Source organism: Trifolium pratense, linkage group LG3 (assembly GCF_020283565.1).
Source record: "Trifolium pratense cultivar HEN17-A07 linkage group LG3, ARS_RC_1.1, whole genome shotgun sequence".
Taxonomy (NCBI): domain Eukaryota; kingdom Viridiplantae; phylum Streptophyta; class Magnoliopsida; order Fabales; family Fabaceae; genus Trifolium; species Trifolium pratense.
In genome coordinates this window covers 51,427,073-51,446,515 of record NC_060061.1, presented here as the reverse complement: position 1 = coordinate 51,446,515, position 19,443 = coordinate 51,427,073, and the positions used below count along the sequence as shown (strand labels likewise).

Below are 19,443 nucleotides of genomic sequence, written 5' to 3'. Positions count from 1 at the left end.
TAAAAGCTTTTCTGTAATCGGAAAATGAAGGAAGCTAGGATTTGATCTTGCACCTTCTATGGCAGAATTTGTACCAGACATGCTCATGCTGTCGAGTGAAGTACAAATGGAGCCATTACCTGAACTTGAAATGTAACCATTATCTAAGATAAAGTGAAGCCATCACCTGATGAGGGCATACCAGAGGTTTGCACAGCCCCAGTATCCCATCATATAAACGGCGATATCTTCTGAAAACTGTGATGATTTTTAGGAATTGAGAGCTCTATGTACAAAGGTAGGACATTAAATAGGCAACATAAAATACTAAAAAACAACAGAAATTTCTTAAACCAACCAGAGAGTACTAACAGTATCATATTACTTCTTTGAAACACTTCAGAAATCAGTTAAAAAAAATATAAAATCTATACAACAAATATTAAAACATAGGAAAGAAAAAAAATGTAAAAGTAAAAAACCCATTAATCTCCTAAAACTCATGTCTTGTTGATTATTTCTCTTCATATATCTTGAAATTCATGGCAAAATAATGTAACAGTGCAAAGTGACTTTCTTATTCCAGCATATATATGAATGTTCATCTCCTAAAACTCCATGCCGACACAGAAAAGAGTGGTCTATCACTCCAACATATAAGCAAACAATCATTCTCTTCTTTAAACTTGTATTTATGACTATAACGCTGCAATAGACTTGTTGCTTCTATCCTCCCATTGTAACTCAAAGGTACCTTCTCAAATCCAGCCATTTCAAGCCTTCTAATCCATTTCTCAACCTTCTCATGCCTCTCCTTTCTATCAACTCCTTCACAAGTAATGATGTTCTTTATTTGCTCTCCAAGAAGCATGCTTTCAAGTTTTAGTCTCTCCACTGATGTTCTCGTAACAGTTGAGTCCAAGCAGTCAAAAAGTGAAGTGTAAAAGTACAACGCTCGGTCAATTCTCTCCATTAAATTACATCCGTTTAGATTTGATTCCTGTTCAGTAATCACTAAAAGTTTCGGTTTTAGTTTCCGCATGGCGTTAAGAAAGATCCCCATCTTAGGTGAAGCACCTAAAAAAAGAGGTGATAATGATGAATCGGGACTCGAGATATATGCATTGATCATATCTCTTTCAAGCCACTCTGCGAAAGTCCTCTGACCCATCTGTCCTGCTCTCTGCAGATTGATAGAGGATGGTCCTGCTGGCGAGATCTTCCCAACCATTTCATCATCGGTTGCAAGGAGAGAATGCAGCTGAAGAGCAGAAGTAATTGCAACAGCATCTCCTGTCTTGACAGGCAAGTTTTCGAAATCAACATCTTCGAGTTTGCTAACAATTGGATTGAACTGTAAAGGAAAATCCAAATTTCCGGCTTCAGTTGTCAAATGAAAGCTCATTTGGTCCAATACCTCCTTCTTTTCATGAATGCCTGTAATTTTGAGATGAGGCGGACCTCCATGACGTTTCTTTAAAGTTTGTATAAGATTTATCCATTGTGCTGGCTCGGAACAATGGAGATCAATAATATGAACAACTTTTTCACTTTCCATTGATTCGACAATTGCTTGGTTTGTTATCAGGTATGAAAACTTCAAAAAGGGACAGAGGTCATAGAAGTATTTCTGAACAAGGATATCGTCTGAAGACAATGAAGTTTTCGAGGAATTGAGAGCTTTGTATACACCAGGTAAATGTTGGACTATCTTGTATCCAAGTGCTTCACTGAAATAAGTGACCACTCTTTGCACGGCACTACCATAAGGTGATGAAATCTGAGAAATATACTCAAGTCCAATATCTGCATTTTTTATGCTTCCAGATGCAACACATTTTGCACACTCAATAAGAAGGCTTATTGGATTTGAGCTATTAGAGTCACATCTTAACTCCCTTAGCCACTGATACGGCGAACCTAATCCATAAGATCAATATGGATGAAGAAAAAAACAACCAAAGGTCATTTTCCATTAGACAATGACTCTTTCTAGAATATATTTTCTCACAAAGGATAATTATTCTGTTCTTTTATCAAACTCTAATGTAATGACTGTAAAATAAGTTAGCTGAAAAAAGAAACGAAAAAACGATATACATTAATAATGTTGGAAATTTGGATACCTCTCCTAGAGTAATTAATCAACTTTATAGGGAAAGAAATGTGTGTGCTGATAAAATAGGTAGACTCTCGCAGAGTGGTGCCAACGTAGTTGAGATGAGTTCTGTTGCATTGATGCATCATGCATACCATCATTTTTTAAAAAAAATAAAAATTCTTATCATGTATCTATTTTTTTTTTTTTTTGTCAAGTAGCCTAGTGGCTAGAAATTTCACCCTAGAAATTATTGTTATCATGTATCTACATACTGTGTGGTTATCTTTATAGATTTTTTCCGATACAGTATTGATGTCTATAATTGAAGCAACTGTGTCTTATGTGCTTAGTTTTGTACTTTGATGATGACTTAAGTTTACTGTATTTACTGACAAAATTTTCACACTTCTCCCTATGTTAGCTTTGAATTCTTGTTTTCAGTTTTTGAAGGACTCAAGTATTAACTATACTATTGAACAATCAATTATTTAAAGAGAATAAAAGATGTGGAGGATTTGAACCTGAGACTTAGAAAGGTGCACACTACTGAGTCTCAAGTCGTACACCATCAGGCCAACCCCCGGGGGAACTACTAGGAAAAAGTGAAATATCGACGGAAATTTTTCCGTCTCTATTCCAGACGGAATTAGAGACAAAATTATCTGGTCAACAATATACTTAGTCTGTTTATCCATGTTTAACTGGTCAACAATAAGCAATTTATTGTTAGACACGGAAGTAATCCGTCTCCAACATCCGTCACCAAATTAATTTGTGAAAATTGCTGAATCACTTATCTCCTATTTCATTTGTGCCCGAGTCCTCGCAATACCAAGTAGTTTTCTTATTTTCCTTAACCCTAACACACACTAATTAAGTTTGAGCTGACAACAAAATTCCTGTCTGTCTTTCGCCTTGAATTTTTTAAAGGATAAAGCAAAAGAAAATTGTGGTCAAGAATATTATTTATTACCTGAATCCATGAGTTTACCTTGAAGAACTGATTAACCACACCTCCAACTTCAAATTATCAACAACAGACTAATCTTGTAAGGCCCAAAAGGCCTCAAAGATCAACCAAAAGAAAGGTCCCTAATGTTCCTCTGCTAAATGTAAAGCTCTACAGTTTTTGTATGTGATGTTTTTATAGACAAAAGTTAGCTGCATTGAAGCTCTTTGTCTTGAAAATTTCAACACAATAGACAAGAGAAATGGTTGATTTTGTCACCTCACTACTCCCATAATTGTCTCTTTATAAACAAACACATGAACTTTGTCTGTTTTTTAGTAGGTTGGTGATGAGCATTGCAAGGAAAATCTTAGGAAGATCCTCCAAAATAATATTGGATTCATCTGAAGGGTAGCTCCTAAACTTAGGGATGTGATGTTTTATATGTATATTGTCTCACATAGGAAGTGTTTACACACTCTATGGAACAAATAATATTCTTCTAAGTAATGTCTTGGAATACTAATCAACTTGCTAAGAATAAGCTTCATTCTAGGTACATTATCATTGGTCATTAGTTAGAGCATTTTGGAATTATATATTATCTAATAGTGATAACCAAGGTAGAGGAAGGAAACAAGTACTATCATGCCAAAATTTTGTAACAAGTACTGCATTCTCTCATAGACATCAACTTTATTATAGATTAGATCTTTAAGGAACTCTTAAGTTCAATCAATTGGATTATGTTGTTTAATATTAGTCACATAATTATGTATTTGACAGTCACACAATCTTGATCGTTGAATTCAAATAAGACATGTTTCATGTTTTGACTTTGGAAAATCGGGTGTAAAATACAAAGTTGGAATTTCACGGTCGGATTTTTCATCTAACGGTTTAAAATGACGGTTTCATTATGTGAATGTAGAAACCTAAATCCTAGTTATTAGAACTCAATCAAAGAAATAAAATACTTATTTTATTCAATAACAAAAACTGAAACCAACCTTGTTTTTTTCAATCTAGGTATCTCCATTTTTTTTAATACATATACTCAATATATTCAATATCATAGGTTTAAGGAACCCAAACCTCTTCCATTTGTATCAACAAACACATGCAAATTGCATTGTTCCATGCAAAATTATAATTTTTTGCATTTAGCATTAAATAATTGATTATGGTTAGTGTTCTATAGTGTATGTTTAAGTCCTGAAAAATGAAAGACGTGAATTCTTATGCAGAATTTTTCAAGGGAAAGATTGAGACTCAAGACTGAGCAACCAAAAAAGTATTTGACCATTTCGTTAGGGAAGTATTCTTGTTAAGACCTATGCTGTTATCCTAAGTCCTATGTATGGCATTCTATTGATATTTCCTTGTTTGTAGCTTTCTGCTTAGACATATGGTATAATTCATTGAAGTTGTACTCTCTCTTTATCAATCTTTCAATATTATACATAGTTTAGATCATTAGAGTCAAAAAACAAAAACATAGTTTTTGCATCATAAAACTTAACTTTTTTATTGGATTTTCGTACTGTATTAAAGTTTTAATAAGTCATATCCTAGTAGACATACAAAAGTTATATAAATATTCCGTGAGTAAGACTTTCACACAAGTATTGCACTTAACTTTATGTTGATGATTCATTATTTAGACTCTTGATATATTATATATTATATGTTTGTAATATAAGTTACTAAAATTTTGTTGTGTTTTATGAATAGAACTCATTTAGTATTATAGGTATGTTTAGTTCCACTGAAAAAGAGAGAGGGGAAGAGTGGAAGAAATGGGGAGAGATTTACAAAACTAATTATTCGTTTGAAAACTTACATCATATAGATCACCTCAATGAAATGATCATTTACATAAATATAAAATCATTTGATGTCTTTCCGAAGATAGTAATAATGTTTTCTCTTTTCTTTTTTTTTTTGTGAAATTTCATATTCCTGTTTCTATTCCAGCAGGGAGCAAAACTTGTTGAGTTACAACCACAAATATAATACAATGTGCAAAAACAATTATAGAATGAGGGAAAAGAAAAAACATACACTCTTACTTTACACCTACTTAATATTACTAGTTCAATTTCTTTTCTTTTTCATAAAACTTTAATTTCTATTTACTTTACTAAGTTCCTTTAGTAAAAAAAAAGTGTCCCTTTTCACCAAAAACAAGTGTCCCTAAATAATAAGCTCTATTTTAATTACTATATACATTTATTTTTTTATTTTTTTGAACAAGTATATACATTTTTTATTATTTTGAATTAACAAATACTAAATTATTTTTAAAAAAATGAAAAGTCAAAGTTAAAAAATTAAATATGTATGTTGAAGGTTCTATTCTCAATTTCTCAACCACAACCTACCACAAATATAACACTAACATTTTTTTATCATTAATTTTGAAAAACGTCAGCAAAAATGCTTTTTAAAAACCACTCGATAACTTTTAAAATAATCAAATATAATTCTTAAAAATTCTTATTCATTTTTCAGAAACTTAAGCAAATACGCCAAAAATAAATAAAAAGGTTCAAAAGTGATTTACATTCATTAAAAGAAACTGAAATTGATCAATTATGAAATCACATAAAGCTCATATAGGAATTTTCCTTTTTTTGTTGTTGGCTTAGTGGCTAACACATACTTAGACTAACGCGCGCGCGCATAGAGAGGGGAAAGTGAGGAGACTCGGAATCGAACTCGGACATACACAAAATCGCCTCATATAGGAATGATTCCACTAAGGTTGTCAGTTTGAAGCCTAAATGCACATTTCACCAAATATTAATTCTAAACCTTCTTTTGTATGATAAGACAATTATGACATCCTATCATTTGATTCATGTAATTGATCCTAATCCGTATGTAAAATACTCTGATTGGTGTTGTACAGGATTTTGCTTTACAAAATATACAGATGACCACTTAACTAAAACTTTGTTATAATATAAACTAACAATAATTTTACATACACATACGCTAAAGAGAACTTACTAAAGTGAGAAAAAAAAATGGTATTCACCCTTGCTTAGTGAATTCCCATCCAAAAACTCAAGTTTGAGGAGGAAATACATGTCAGCTACCCCAAACAAGCTGGAAAATGTTCCTACTAGCAGCTGCATTGATCGCATTATTACTTTGTCTTTGAAGCATCTGCTCTTGGGCGCAAGAATCACCGTCCTAATCAAAAACAAACAATTGCAGTGGGTAAACTTAGAGGGGTAAGAGGGAGCATCAGTTTAATGATAAAGATTCTCAAGACAATCTAAAACTAGGGTCCCAATATACTAGTGTTATTGCCCAATATACATAGGAGAAAGGAATGAGGACTCACAAGTAGTGAATAGGCACGGGCAAGAGACAGAAGTGTGGGATACAAATCCAACACAGCCATGGCAATCTCCTCTGTAACTTGTGGGGCCTGCATTTGAGTTTCAAAATAAGTTTAAATGGAAATCATTTAATCAATATATATATAGGATAACAAGTTGATAGCGGAATTAGTTACTCATCCAATTTATTAAGAAGATGCAGCTCTTTATGCAAAACATAGGCTTAAGGACAAAAAACATACTGGCAAAACAAATAAAAAAAATTACAAGAAAACAGTTCAAAATTAGTTTTAAAATTATTAGTACCTGCATAAGTTGGATGGCAAATACATCACTAACTGTCATTTTTTCGAGGTCTTGACACCTTCTAACAAATTCATCATACGGAGGACATATCGCAGAGTATTTCTTATTGTCTTCAAAAAATTCTGACTTGTAATATTGGTAAATTGCTTGGGTAAGATGGCCATACTTCCTTAGGGTATCACCTAAACCACTTGTTCTCTGTACGTCAAATCCCTCCAGAATCTCTGTTGTAAAACAGCTGCACAAGGCCAGAATAAATAACCATAAATTTAGCATAACTTTGACTTATCGAGAAAATCTAAATGTATATTTTTTTTTTAAAGATAAGCGTCTATGACAAACACGGTAACAGTTTTAATTTCATCCAGACGGAAGCTTAGTTCAAGCAAAAATTAGTAACCCATAGTGCCATAGTCTTCTCACTGGTTCAGAATCCAAATGCAAGAAAGTATCACAACAAAACATAAGAACAATATCCACCACCACAACAAGAACAACAAACAAGATCATTTAATAAAGGGGTCATAGAACCATATCCCCTTATTAAGGTGGCTTGCTTGTTTGGGAGAGGAACACTGGGGTTGGAATGATAAAGGGGTCATGATGGAATGGAATCAACTCCCCCCAATAACAAAATAACTACTAACATCTGTCATTTAATCAAAACATGTTACAAGAAATTTCATTATTAAAAAGTTGCTCATTTGCTCCAATCAAATGTCAGAATTGATACTTTCAAAAGATTTAATGAAGAAATGTACTTACGCTGTTTTTATGCTTTCAGCAGCTTCGGAAGAATTTGGATCACCTTCAACAAGATATATCAGCTTCCTCAGCCCACACCTCTACAATGTCCATATGAATTTAGAAATGGGGGGTTGGAGAAGTGACATCAGTATAGCATGTATAAAATTTTATAACTGAGCAAGAAAAATAAAATAAACATTTCAACCTGCAAAGAGCAAACAATGTGCAAGGTCTTTATAGCAAATATGCCATATTCTTAGCCACCGCTGACATTGAATCACAATACAATGCTCTAGTTCATGAACAGAAGAGTGATTGATACAACTTAATTTTAGTTTATGCTGTTTTTTTTTTTTTAGTATTGGAGATGAGATTCATCAACATCATACCAAAAACGGATAGGAAGTCCTAGTGAAGATGCCATTGGATATGTTTAACAAAATTCTAAAACCAAACACGCAACACTCTATTTTCTTCAGAACAGGAAAAAATGCTGCAGAACATTAACTTTTATTTTTTGAAGCAACTGCAGAACATTAACTTGTTCAAACAATCATAGTGTCAAAAAACAGTCATAACTATGTAGAAGGAATAATTACCACGAGTCTTAACTTCTGATCCTTGTAGCGGTTATCCCTAATTGAACTGCGTAAATCATCAATTTTTTTCCTCTCAACAATAAAATCCAACACATATTCACTGCCAAGAGTTTTATGGCGCGCTATCCAAATCCCATCTCCAACTGGCAATCTCCGGACCTATATATGAATCAATTTCTTGAATATTTTAACCATCTTCTAAACAGAGAAGTGCATATTCAATAAATAAATCTAGTTTAATCCAAATTCAAGTATGATTGACAAAACATCTAATTTGTTTCTAAACCAATAAGTTGTCATTTGTCAAAAAAATCTGTACTGAAAATCTCCAACTCCATTACCAAATCAAAAGAGGTGATGGGTTCAAATTGAAGAACAGTTGTTACAACATAATAGGTAGGTTCTTTCTTGAAGTATGTCATGAACTGCAAAACATTAGCTTACCAAAAAAAAAAGTAACAACGGATGACTTTGCTGTCAACAGCTTGACTGGGGAAAAATTCTTAGATTATGGTTTTTCTTCAAAAGCTTATCCAAAATCCAAACAATGACTTAATTATACAAATGATATTTTCAAAGGAAAGAAGATCATGAAAAAGCTTAAATAAATGCACTTGTAATTCAGTAATAAATAAACAGGACATGTACATGTGAGCAATCTTACCTAGTGACTACATAGCACAATTATAATTTTCCTTGACAAATATTAGCATCAACATTCAGTAAATAATATATACACTTACGTTTTAGAAAGTAATATCAACTAATTATACATGGAAAAAAAATCAAAACTGACCTCAATTTGGATTTTGAAGTGGCTACGAATATTCTCGATAATTTTTCTAGATCGTGATCTGAAACAATCAACGATATAACAGATTGTAGTAAATACAAATAAACTATCCATTGTGTCAAAAATACTAAAATGAATATCAAATAAAGTATAAAGCATATGATACAAATCAGACAAAACCCCGAGTGAGAAGTTTCAAGTTAGGTTACTAACCCCTGTGTAGCAAATTGCTCCCGGTCATCCAATATTAAAATTACTTCATAAGCATCCTCAAACCTCTCCCCCAAGCTCAATGGTGGCACACTTAAAATGTTCATCTGTGATTTAACCTCATCCTTGTTTGGCTTTTGCATGGCATGATCCTAAGATATTCACCACGACAAGTACCAAGTTAAAAAAAAAACGGCTTCAAGAACTAAATGTTAATAATGATGTATAAGTCTAAGTTAAGATAAATACAAAGGAATACAAAACAAAGTTAGGTTCCAAATGCATTTAACCCACTAATTTGGCATTCAATTTGCATTCCACCCTAATTATTAAGTACATTAGATCCTAATATTTAATACAATCATAATTCCCTCCACTTCCATCAAAAATAGTTAACAATTAACATAATAAAATGAACATGTGCCATGAAATTTTAATATTAAACAACAATTATCCTCTAATACACAGCTTACTTTCATGAATAACCATCTTTTAAAAAATAGTATGGTTTAATAAAAAATAAATAAATTAGTGACTTAAAATGGATTTAGTTATGGTGATAACACAACCTAGCTGGTAATACTTTCAAAAGTCCATCACATGATTAAACTGGATAATCCGTGAGGTCAACACAAGGATAGCTGGTAGTCTTAGATGGCCACGAGAAGGTTAAGCTCCATGGAAGAGTATAGTAGAGGAGATGACAGTCAGTCATGTGCAATTAGGTTCTAGTGTGCTAATTTGATAAACCAAGGTGGATAGTGCAACTAAAATAGTATAGTTAATCAGGGTGAGGGTAAAGTGTATTATCATCTTACTATTCCTATAAGAATATGCATTTGCCACTGAATGTACAAAATAAAGGGAACAAGATTCTCAAACTTGCAAAGTATCCATGAACTCAACTTGTAAACTTGAAAGAGTAAATATAACATTTAGAAATGTTTAACAAGCTCACTATAGTTTTCCACTCAATACCAGACCTAATTCCAGGAATATCCAACCTATTCCTTGAGGACCTTGACCAGTTTAACATATTCCATATTAAGGACAAATGGAATGGTTCAAGTTTAGGATTGATGGATAAAGGTGATGTGTAGGAACAAAATGGTGAAAAATGAAATAAATCACTATGTGGATATAGGTCCATTTCAAACTTCCAAAGTTCTGAAAACACTATTCAACAAAAATATTCAGCACAAAAATTCTTAGTTAACTTATGAGTTTGACAACCACGAAAGGGAATGCAGCAAATATCAATGCAACATATAACTTCTGACATTTTGCAGCACAAAAATGAAATCTGGTCAAGAATGCTACTTTTCTGTTTATAAGCTCAAGAATGCTACTTAGTAGTGGTCAGTGATCACACATTTTAAAAAATCTTGAAGGGATCAAAATCATTATCAAAAGAAGTAGTCATCACCTTCCTAGTACAGTATCACATTACAAATGATGCTCAAGGTCAATTTAACAAACAGAACAAACCATACAGCTGATGAGCAAGCTCTCATGGGAAACGATGGAATATCAAGAGAACGTAAGTTTGCCACATGCCCACCACAGGATGAACTCGCAGTTCTGCTCTCTTTTTCAATGGGGCCTTTGAGACCTGGTCATTTATGAAATGATTTACTGAGATAATATCAGTGACATTAAAGAAACACTGAAACATGGAAGAAAAAATACCATTTACAACAGCATTAGCATTCATCATTATTCGAGATTCTGGCTGTGAGCCATAGACTTGCTCCTCCCGAAGTTGACACAAAACAGCCGGCCACAGAGATGAAATGTCTTTACTTGGGTGGCTTCTGGAAACATCCTCAAAAGCAGTAATAATCTGCTCCTTGGAGTAACCCATTTTTGTAAACTACAGAAGAAGAAATTGCAATAGACAAAGAAAAATTACATTTCAATTACTGGACAACAGTTTTTCAAAAAAATAATAATTTACTAGGCAGCAACAAAAGGGGAATCATCTAGAAGTGAGGTGACATGACAATAACATGTTTATTAAATAAGGTAATCTTAATACCTAACTTCATTGACCTTCTTTTTGAAAAGAGACGTAAATTGTAACCTATGAAGCACTGACATTGACTTTTGACACAAAACACACTGAATTCTAAAAAATGTGGGACACACTCTGGGATATACATGCATGCATACATAAATACATACATATCCACTTAGCTTTAACTTAAAAGTTACATTGTTTATTAGTTGGACTAGTGGTGGTGTATGTTTTCCAAATTTCACATTAAAATTAGAATTTGTTTGTCCTTTGATGAACTCGTGTTGCATACATTCTATTATACCATGAAGTCTTAGATATAGAAAACAAAAATGAGTAGATCAACTTAACCATGACGGTTTATTCTTATCAGAAAGTTTTACTCACCATACACAACAAATACAAGAAACAAAGGTTTATGAAGACCACTCATCAATTACACTTGACTATAAATCCAAAAATCCAATTATAACCAACAATCCAATTGTAATTTCATGAAAACGAATCCAAAAAATAGAGCAATTAAATCAAAATGTATACCATATAATTCAGCACCAGGCAGCATTTTAGTGCTTTCCACAGAAAAGGTGCAAGTAAAGAGCAGAAGCATATAGTACGAATATGAAGAAACAAAAGAAATAACAAGTACTCTTTATAAGAGGAATCATACCCTCTCAAGGGAATCAAGAGGAACATCCACCGGCTTCTTTTGCCTGTTCAATGGTGATGTCACTTCTGATTCCAAATCATGAGCATCAACTTCCATATCTAATGAGTTTTGTTTATCCATATGAATAGGAATTTCAACAGAAGCCGACTTGTCCAGAGATTCTGCCATTCCAGATCTTTTAAGGCAGTCACATGCTGCTTCCTTGCCTTCTTGGGTTAGCATGTACCTAAAAACAAAACAGAATTTATTTTTACAAACATGGAACTTTCATCTAATCATATCAAACTCAACATTTCATTTAAAAAGCATATATAACCCTTTTAGGTTTGTAAACAATAACCACTCCAATAGTTCTGCAACTTAGTATCTAATAAATTAATGTGTAGGTGTAGATTTCCTCTGCTAAGAAGGTTCATCCATACATAGAGATAGAATGCACATAGATAATCATAGCAGCAACGTTCACTAATAATGAATTACAAAAAATAATTCCGAAAAAACTCTCATGCAACTATACAGAAAGCTCAATTGATTAAGCACGTTAAAAGGAAAAATATTCTCAAGCCTAGTGTTATCAATCATGAATCACAAGGAAGTTCCCTTAAAAGTGGATTTTAATTATTAATTGTAATTATAATAATATATGAGAGATAACATAAAGGATCAAGAGAAGGTTCACATGCAAAACTAGTAGCACAATGAGAAAAGACATGGACAATAAAAAACCATACTTTGCTGGGCAACTCGATTTTACAACTAATCCTTTGGATATCAATGTCTTCATGCAGCTCCATCCACTGTACCAATCCTGTGGAGAACTTCCAAAATGTCCAGGTTTTCCTTTCCCTTTTTCTGGCCTGAACATTCATTGTTCAAAAATTGTAAACATTTCCTTAGCCATCAGTTATTTAAACACAGAACAAAAACAAAAACAAGAACTATGTCAAACATACGCAATTGGTGCTCGAGATAACCCACTAGCTTCAGCAGCATCGATAAGCTCCTGTTTACGCATAAATTCATTCCCATTTGAAGTTCCCCTATTAAAAAAGTGCTAAATCTTATAATATAACAAGTTTTGCCATAAAAAATTCAAAAACATATTTCAGCCACCAAATAAAAACATATTTATCAGCAATACATGTGATGTGACCACAGATATATATACCTGTAAAGGGTTATCAATAATGCATACGCCACAGAGTTCCTTTGAGGTACATAGCGCTTGGTACCTTTAGTTTTCTTTCCTATAATATTGGAGAAAAAGGGAACAATTCAACAGAAGTATGGAAAAAATAAATGTAAAGACAGTGGAAGACGGCATAAAAATAAAAACTAAACAGCCCCAGGCATACCCTTTGTGGTCAAGTCATCTGGTTCAGTACCTCCAGAACCGGTCCCAAAAAAACCCTGCATCAGCCTCAACATCATTTTCCCCACACCCCTTCCACACAATTCCAAAAACAAATTAGTACTATTAGATTAGAACACCACAAAACCCAAATTAAAACTGACCACCCAACAACCCTTTTCAATCAAAATTGGTATAGTTCTCAATTTTTAAAATAAAAACGAAGTTTTATTACTATCAGTTCAACTCACAACAAACCCAATATATCACAGCATAGTGTTAGTACCTATGAAGCATCAACCCAGACACCGGACACAACAGTGCCACGTCAACACCGGTAATAATTTGAGAAAATGAATTAATTGAATGTAATAATCACATGTGTTGGTGTTGTATCGGACACTGTTACGTGTCGGACACTAGACACGCCTTCGATTAAAGGTGTCGGTGCTACAGATATTAGTACAACACAGAATCCAATTCCATAAAATACACGAGCAGTACTAGATTAGTACACCACAAAACCAAATTTAAATAATCTTACTTCATCTATTACCATTATCACTTTACAAACACATCAACAACAGCACACGCAAGACACAGCCAATCACTAAGCACCCAAAACCCTTTTCACTTAATTTGGTACTCTAAATTTAAAAGAAAATAGAGCTTTGGTACTCTAAATTCAAGTCACAACAAACACAATATATCACAACAAAATATTCAAATTCATACCACTAAAATTTACAACTACATTTATAATAATCTATAGGTTTAAATATGATATTAGTCCCTACCCTGCAACTATAACGGTTTTTGTTCTAGTCCTTGTAAGTTTTTTGTTTGGATTCAGTCCGCAAATTCAAAAACAGTTAGTTTTAGTCCTAAAATCACCTTATTGGACCAGTGTCATGATTATATTGAGTCACTATAACGTCAAGACTAAAAGCAACCGTTTTTGAATTTGCAGGATTGAATCCAAACAAAAAAACTTCATATTTGCAGAACTAAAACCATATTTAAACCTAATCTATAATACATTTCTACATATACAGAGTGTGAAAAAACCATGAAACCAACTCTATACTAATATTCTAATAACATATAGTGAAAGAACCTAAATTTAACTATACACTTAAAATTTTCATAATAATATTAATTAATGTACATTTAGTTATAATATTTATCACAATGGTACATGTATAGTGACAAAAAGTAGAGAAATTTGAAACATACTTAACAGTAGAGAAATCTTTGATAGTTCGAATTGGATTTTTAGAGTTACAAACATTGAAATGAGCTTTAGAAAGTGCCATTTCGATGTTATCGGAAAGACCTTTAGGTTGCGAAGCCATTTCTTTCCACTTGTTCTTCATGAACGAAGCAAGTTCTTCATTCTCCGGGCACCGAACTCGAGTCTGGTTTTCCATTCCGGTAAGGTTCGATTTTCTTGCGGAATTTGTTAGGATTTTGGTGAAAAGGGGTCAAATGCGTGAAGTGATTGCAGTTGCAGAAGAAACCATGCCGCGTTTGGGTTTCAGTTTTTGAATCGAGAAATTGTTACATGGTGAATTGAAGTCACGTGTTACATCACATGTCATAAAATGGGCTTGGGCTTTCGTTTAAACACCGGGAATGTTTTACTTCCGACACCCTGCGTGTTTCTTTTCTACCCGGTGGGTTTCCATTTTTGCCATTGGATAAATATTTCAGAATTTGTTTTTCGAATTTGAACTAAAAAAACTTTGGAAAACTTTATAAAATGTGTTCCGAAGTTTTTATACAAGGGCAAAAATGGAAAAATGAAGGGTAGAAAAGAAACACAAGGGGTGGGAAGAGAAAAATTAGAACCACGGGCCCTAAGGTAAATTTCGTAAAATATGGTCCAATAATTTTATTTTTTTTACGGTAAAAAATAAGAGATTTTCTTTTGCCACCCTACTAGTTTCTTGTGCGCCCTATACCTTTCCTATGTTATCATTCCTCAAATAAAAATAAGAAATTGTTGTAAATTGTTGTTCGTTACTTAAGTAGCGGACGTTATAAACGTAAGATATTTTTTGGGGTATCCACTATCTAAGTAACAAACAAGGGTATTTGGATAAGTTCGTAAGGTGCACGAGAAATGAGGTAGGATGGTAAAAATAAATCTCAAAAAATAAAATATTATTGAACCAGATAATATTATTCGATTGTTTCAGTGAATAATTGTGATTTGATTTTAGGGGAAAACATACATGATACAGAAAATCATGTGATGACCTAATCACATAAGTTTATTGGCCGAGTGGCGTATTGATCATGGACGTGACGTTCTAAGTCAACTAGAACATCCGTGCTGTTAACGGGTCTAATTAGCTGTAAGATATATAATTATAAATTATGATATGATAATTGCAATAATATAAGGAATATTAAAAATTTTGAGTAACATTAATTAAACGATAATTCAATAATAATTTTGGATAAATATTCATACAAATGAAGGTATATTACGGAAGATTTCCTTACAGACCACATTCGAAGTCTTAGTCGTATCTTCGTCGTCATCGTCGATGATCAATATTTTTAATCCTTCTCTAGAAGTAACTCTTGAAATCGTAACATACAACTGACCATGTGAAAACTCTGGCGACGGAAGATATATCTCAATATGCTTTAAAAATTGTCTCTGGCTCTTATTAATAGTCATCGCAAAAGAAATTATTAAAGGAAATTGTCTCCGTTGAAATTTAAAAAGAATTCTTACGTCAGATGGTGTCAGTGAAAATCTAGGTATGAAAACCTGATCACCAATATTACTTCCTGAAATAATTTTTCCTTCAAGAGCACGTTTTCCCAATCTTGTAATAATAAGTCTTGTTACATTGCATAATCCTAATTTTTAATTCAAATTCCTTAATAGCATAACATGAACTCCAACTTTAAGTCTCAACTTGTGGTTTGGGAGTCCCGAGGTAGAAATCGTGTTAAAACGATCAATCATACTCCTCTACGTGAACAAACTTCTAAGTTCAGAAAGACATAAAAAAAGTATATTTTTCTTAGCATGTTTAGTTAAAAAAAAAAAGGTACTTTTAAGTCCAATGATTTTTTTCTTTCCTTAAAAAAAACACTAAGAAAATGGTTAACATGTTTAGTTAATTAGTAAAAAATATTGAATTAGGATAAAGAAATGTAAATTTTTTCGAAAAATGTAACACTAAGAAAATGTATGATTTGATGATTTGTTAGATTTCTAATTATCGGTTTTTAATTGTTTAAACTGTGCAATGTAATTTGATGGTGTTTAATTGTTGTATGAAATCTTTCCTATACGAAAATTAATATTATTGCACATAGTTTTAATCACAATTGGTATATTTGCCATAGTGGTTGAAAATATTTTCTTGTACTGAAGGGGTGCGAGTTCGAATCCTAGTCAAGACAAAATTGTATTATTTTTTTATAAAAATTGCTGGATAAAAGTGGAGGGAAAACAAATTAGGTTTAAGATTTGCTTGTGTATACAAACTTTAATATAAGTAGGGGTGCTCGCTGTAACGACCCAATTTTCATATTATTATTTTCATGTGTTAAAATATTTTATTTAACGTGGCATTTTAATTAAGTTAATAACTTGAGTTATTTATCGAGTACTTTAGTTATTAAGCGAATAGAGTGAGTTAACGCGTTATTGGGCCAAGCCAATTGGGCTTGAGGCCCAATGGGCCTTGTGTGTGTGAGGGGCGCCCATAAGGGCATAGTGAGGAAGAGAATTCATTTCTCATGTTTCTTTTGTGTTCTTGAGAGGAGAAGAGAGAGCTTCAGGAGCTAGGGCAAGGGGAGAGCTAGGGATTCAAGAGCTTCGGCGTGTTTTCTTCGAATCCAGGTAAGAGAGTAGATTTCATATTCGTGGGTGATTCGAGGAAGGGGGGAATGTCGATTTCTCCTCACCCGAACTTCCTCCACCCCATTTTCGTTTTAGTTGTGAATGGATTTTCTTAATGGAAATCGATTCTAAGGTTCATAACATGTTTAACATGCTCATATCATGATGTATGAACGAATCTAATGGTTAAAAAACGAGATTTATAAAGGATTAAACTCAAGAACATTGTGTTCTTGAGTGTTTTGAGTAAAAGTGTTCAATCTTTACTTTTTCGATGTTTATGATGTAGATCGGTGAAATGAACTGTCCTTTTGTGTTTAGATATGCTTGTTGCACCTGAATATAAACTTATTTGGGGTTTATAACATGAAAAATGGGATTTTTGGGTGATTTGGTGTAGAAAAACGCTAGTTTTGAACTGTCCTGACAGAAGGCACTCGCTAGGCCTTCGCTCAGCGAACGTGTGGCGAACAGCTCGCCACAGCTCGCTGCAGCTTCGCCACGAGCAGGTGATCCTCTGGTGAGGTTCGCTAAGCCTTCGCTACCCCTTCGCTCAGCGAATAGTTCGCTGAGAGCTCGCTATGAGTTAGCCTTCCTCTGGTGAGGTTCGCTGAGGGCTCGCTACCCCTTCGCTTAGCGAACAGTACTGGACCTGCAACTTTTTGATAGTTGTTTTAAGTGCAATTAGGCACTTGTAACATGGATTTAAGGTATCCTAACATGCAATTAAGTGTTTGTAACCATGATTGATTGCTTGTTGATGAATAATGAATTGTTGTTGATTATGATTGTGATGATGTTTATTTAAATGTCAAAGAAGTATATTAAGGTGTTAATTAACTTAATAAAGAAGGATATTAGGATTATGTTATTCTAATAAAGAAGTATATCGAATTATGTTATTCGATAAAGAAGGATATTAAGGTATTGATTATCTTAATAAAGACGGACGTTGGATAGTGTTCCACGTTATTGTTGATGGGCTATATGCCAAAATTGTTGATGAATATATTCATGAGTTTTGAGTGCATGCATCATGAATATTTAGGGATATTGGCTTGTCCAATAAAGAAAGATATCGAACTATATTTGTTTGATAAAGAAGGATATCGGAGGTGAAATACCCTGATAAAGACGATGGTACCACATGCATTAGAGGTGTCTAGAGGACATAACATGAATGTGAAGCATTAGATTGCATTAGGGATTTTGTGTGCATTTTATGATAAATGATGTTTGACACATACTTGGTAAATGTTGATTGTTAATCCGTATGTGAGGAGCAGAGTCCGTCATGACTATAAAATGAACAACGCAGGGTCCGTCATGACCATAATCTGAACAATGTATTTGTTGATGTTTTGGTATTGTCCGAGACGACGTGAAACTATATGTTTGGTGTATTTTTGTGGATGATTGATTAGGTGATAAATGAAGTATATGCATGATATATGAATATGCATGAATGATGGTGATGTATATGTATAATGTATGATTATGCATGTTTTTATGAAGAAGTGTTTAAGTACCATTTACTTACACTTGTATATTTTGAGTATGTTATCTAACTCTCTTTTATGTGTTATGTGCTGGACCGTTGGGGGTCCAGATTTTACAGGATTTTGTGGTATTCGATGTCGAGTCGTCGGTGAAGCTCCGCTCTGATTGTGACACGGGAAAGAGTTTTATATTGTATATAAAGTCTATTGTCTAGGTTGTTTTGTATAATCAATAAATACATTATTTGATTCAAAGATTTGTATAAACACTGTTTTTACTAATTAATTACATTAGTATTATTTTGATAGAGGAGTGTAATACTCGAACCGATATTCAATAAATTAAATGTGATTTTCCGTTGCGTATTTTGAAAAAGATTTTTATTAAAGGTAGAAATATATATAAATAATGGGTTTGGGTGTTACACTCGCGGTTCAGTTTGGATCGGTTTTGAGGCAAAAACTCATCCGATCCAAAAATAAATTCATTTGCGGTTTGGTTCGGTTTTGGATGACAAATAAAAAAAATCTGATCCAATATTATGCGGTTTAATTTGGATCAGTTTTTGGATATCCAAATTATAAATTGTAATTTTTTTTAATAAATATAAATATTATAAAAAACGCTACAAAATAATAGTTTGACATTTTTGACAAAATAAATATTAAGTTTGATGTAAAATATAACATATAATATATTGAAAGTTAATATTTTGGAATGACAATTACCAATTATATTCAAAACATATAAAAAGTAAAAAAAAAATTAAATTAAACTAACATATAGTATTTACAAAATTTAAAATAGATTAAATTAATTAACAAAATTTAAAATGAAAAAAAAGTTAATGCAATATATATATTTATACTAATAAAAAGATAAATAAATATTAAAATATATGTATGCGGTTTGGTTCGGTTTGGATTGGTTTTAAGAAATCAATCCGAAATCCGATCCGATCTTGCGGTTTTCACAAAAGAACATCCAAACACATCCA

At 32.9% G+C, this 19,443-nt stretch overlaps 2 protein-coding genes across 3 annotated transcripts; both read right to left on the bottom strand.

The window, feature by feature from the left end:
- Positions 1 to 67: 67 nt before the first annotated feature.
- Positions 68 to 1,909, bottom strand: LOC123915357 (GRAS family protein TF80; the record flags this gene model as incomplete). The annotated part of the gene is made up of 2 exons (XM_045966483.1): positions 68 to 625; positions 685 to 1,909. Coding segments are annotated over 2 exons (1,230 nt in total), but the record flags the coding sequence as incomplete, so codon positions are not given.
- A 3,925-nt stretch (positions 1,910 to 5,834) lies between these two features.
- On the bottom strand, positions 5,835 to 14,639 carry LOC123913182 (crossover junction endonuclease MUS81). Of its 2 annotated transcripts, XM_045963794.1 has the most exons (15): positions 14,312 to 14,639; positions 13,080 to 13,168; positions 12,893 to 12,971; positions 12,678 to 12,764; positions 12,456 to 12,581; positions 11,725 to 11,950; positions 10,727 to 10,910; positions 10,531 to 10,649; positions 9,041 to 9,189; positions 8,831 to 8,888; positions 8,035 to 8,193; positions 7,454 to 7,533; positions 6,689 to 6,926; positions 6,385 to 6,471; positions 5,835 to 6,230 (listed from the first exon to the last, which is right to left on the bottom strand). In XM_045963794.1, exons 1-15 carry the CDS (start codon positions 14,503 to 14,505, stop codon positions 6,126 to 6,128), a joined length of 1,980 nt encoding a protein of 659 aa, XP_045819750.1. In that variant the 5' UTR covers positions 14,506 to 14,639; the 3' UTR covers positions 5,835 to 6,125. The 2 variants fall into 2 exon arrangements, with proteins under 2 accessions (XP_045819750.1, XP_045819751.1); XM_045963795.1 differs by lacking the exon at positions 14,312 to 14,639 and having other exon boundaries at positions 12,678 to 12,778; positions 13,080 to 13,114.
- Between the last annotated feature and the right edge of the window lie 4,804 nt (positions 14,640 to 19,443).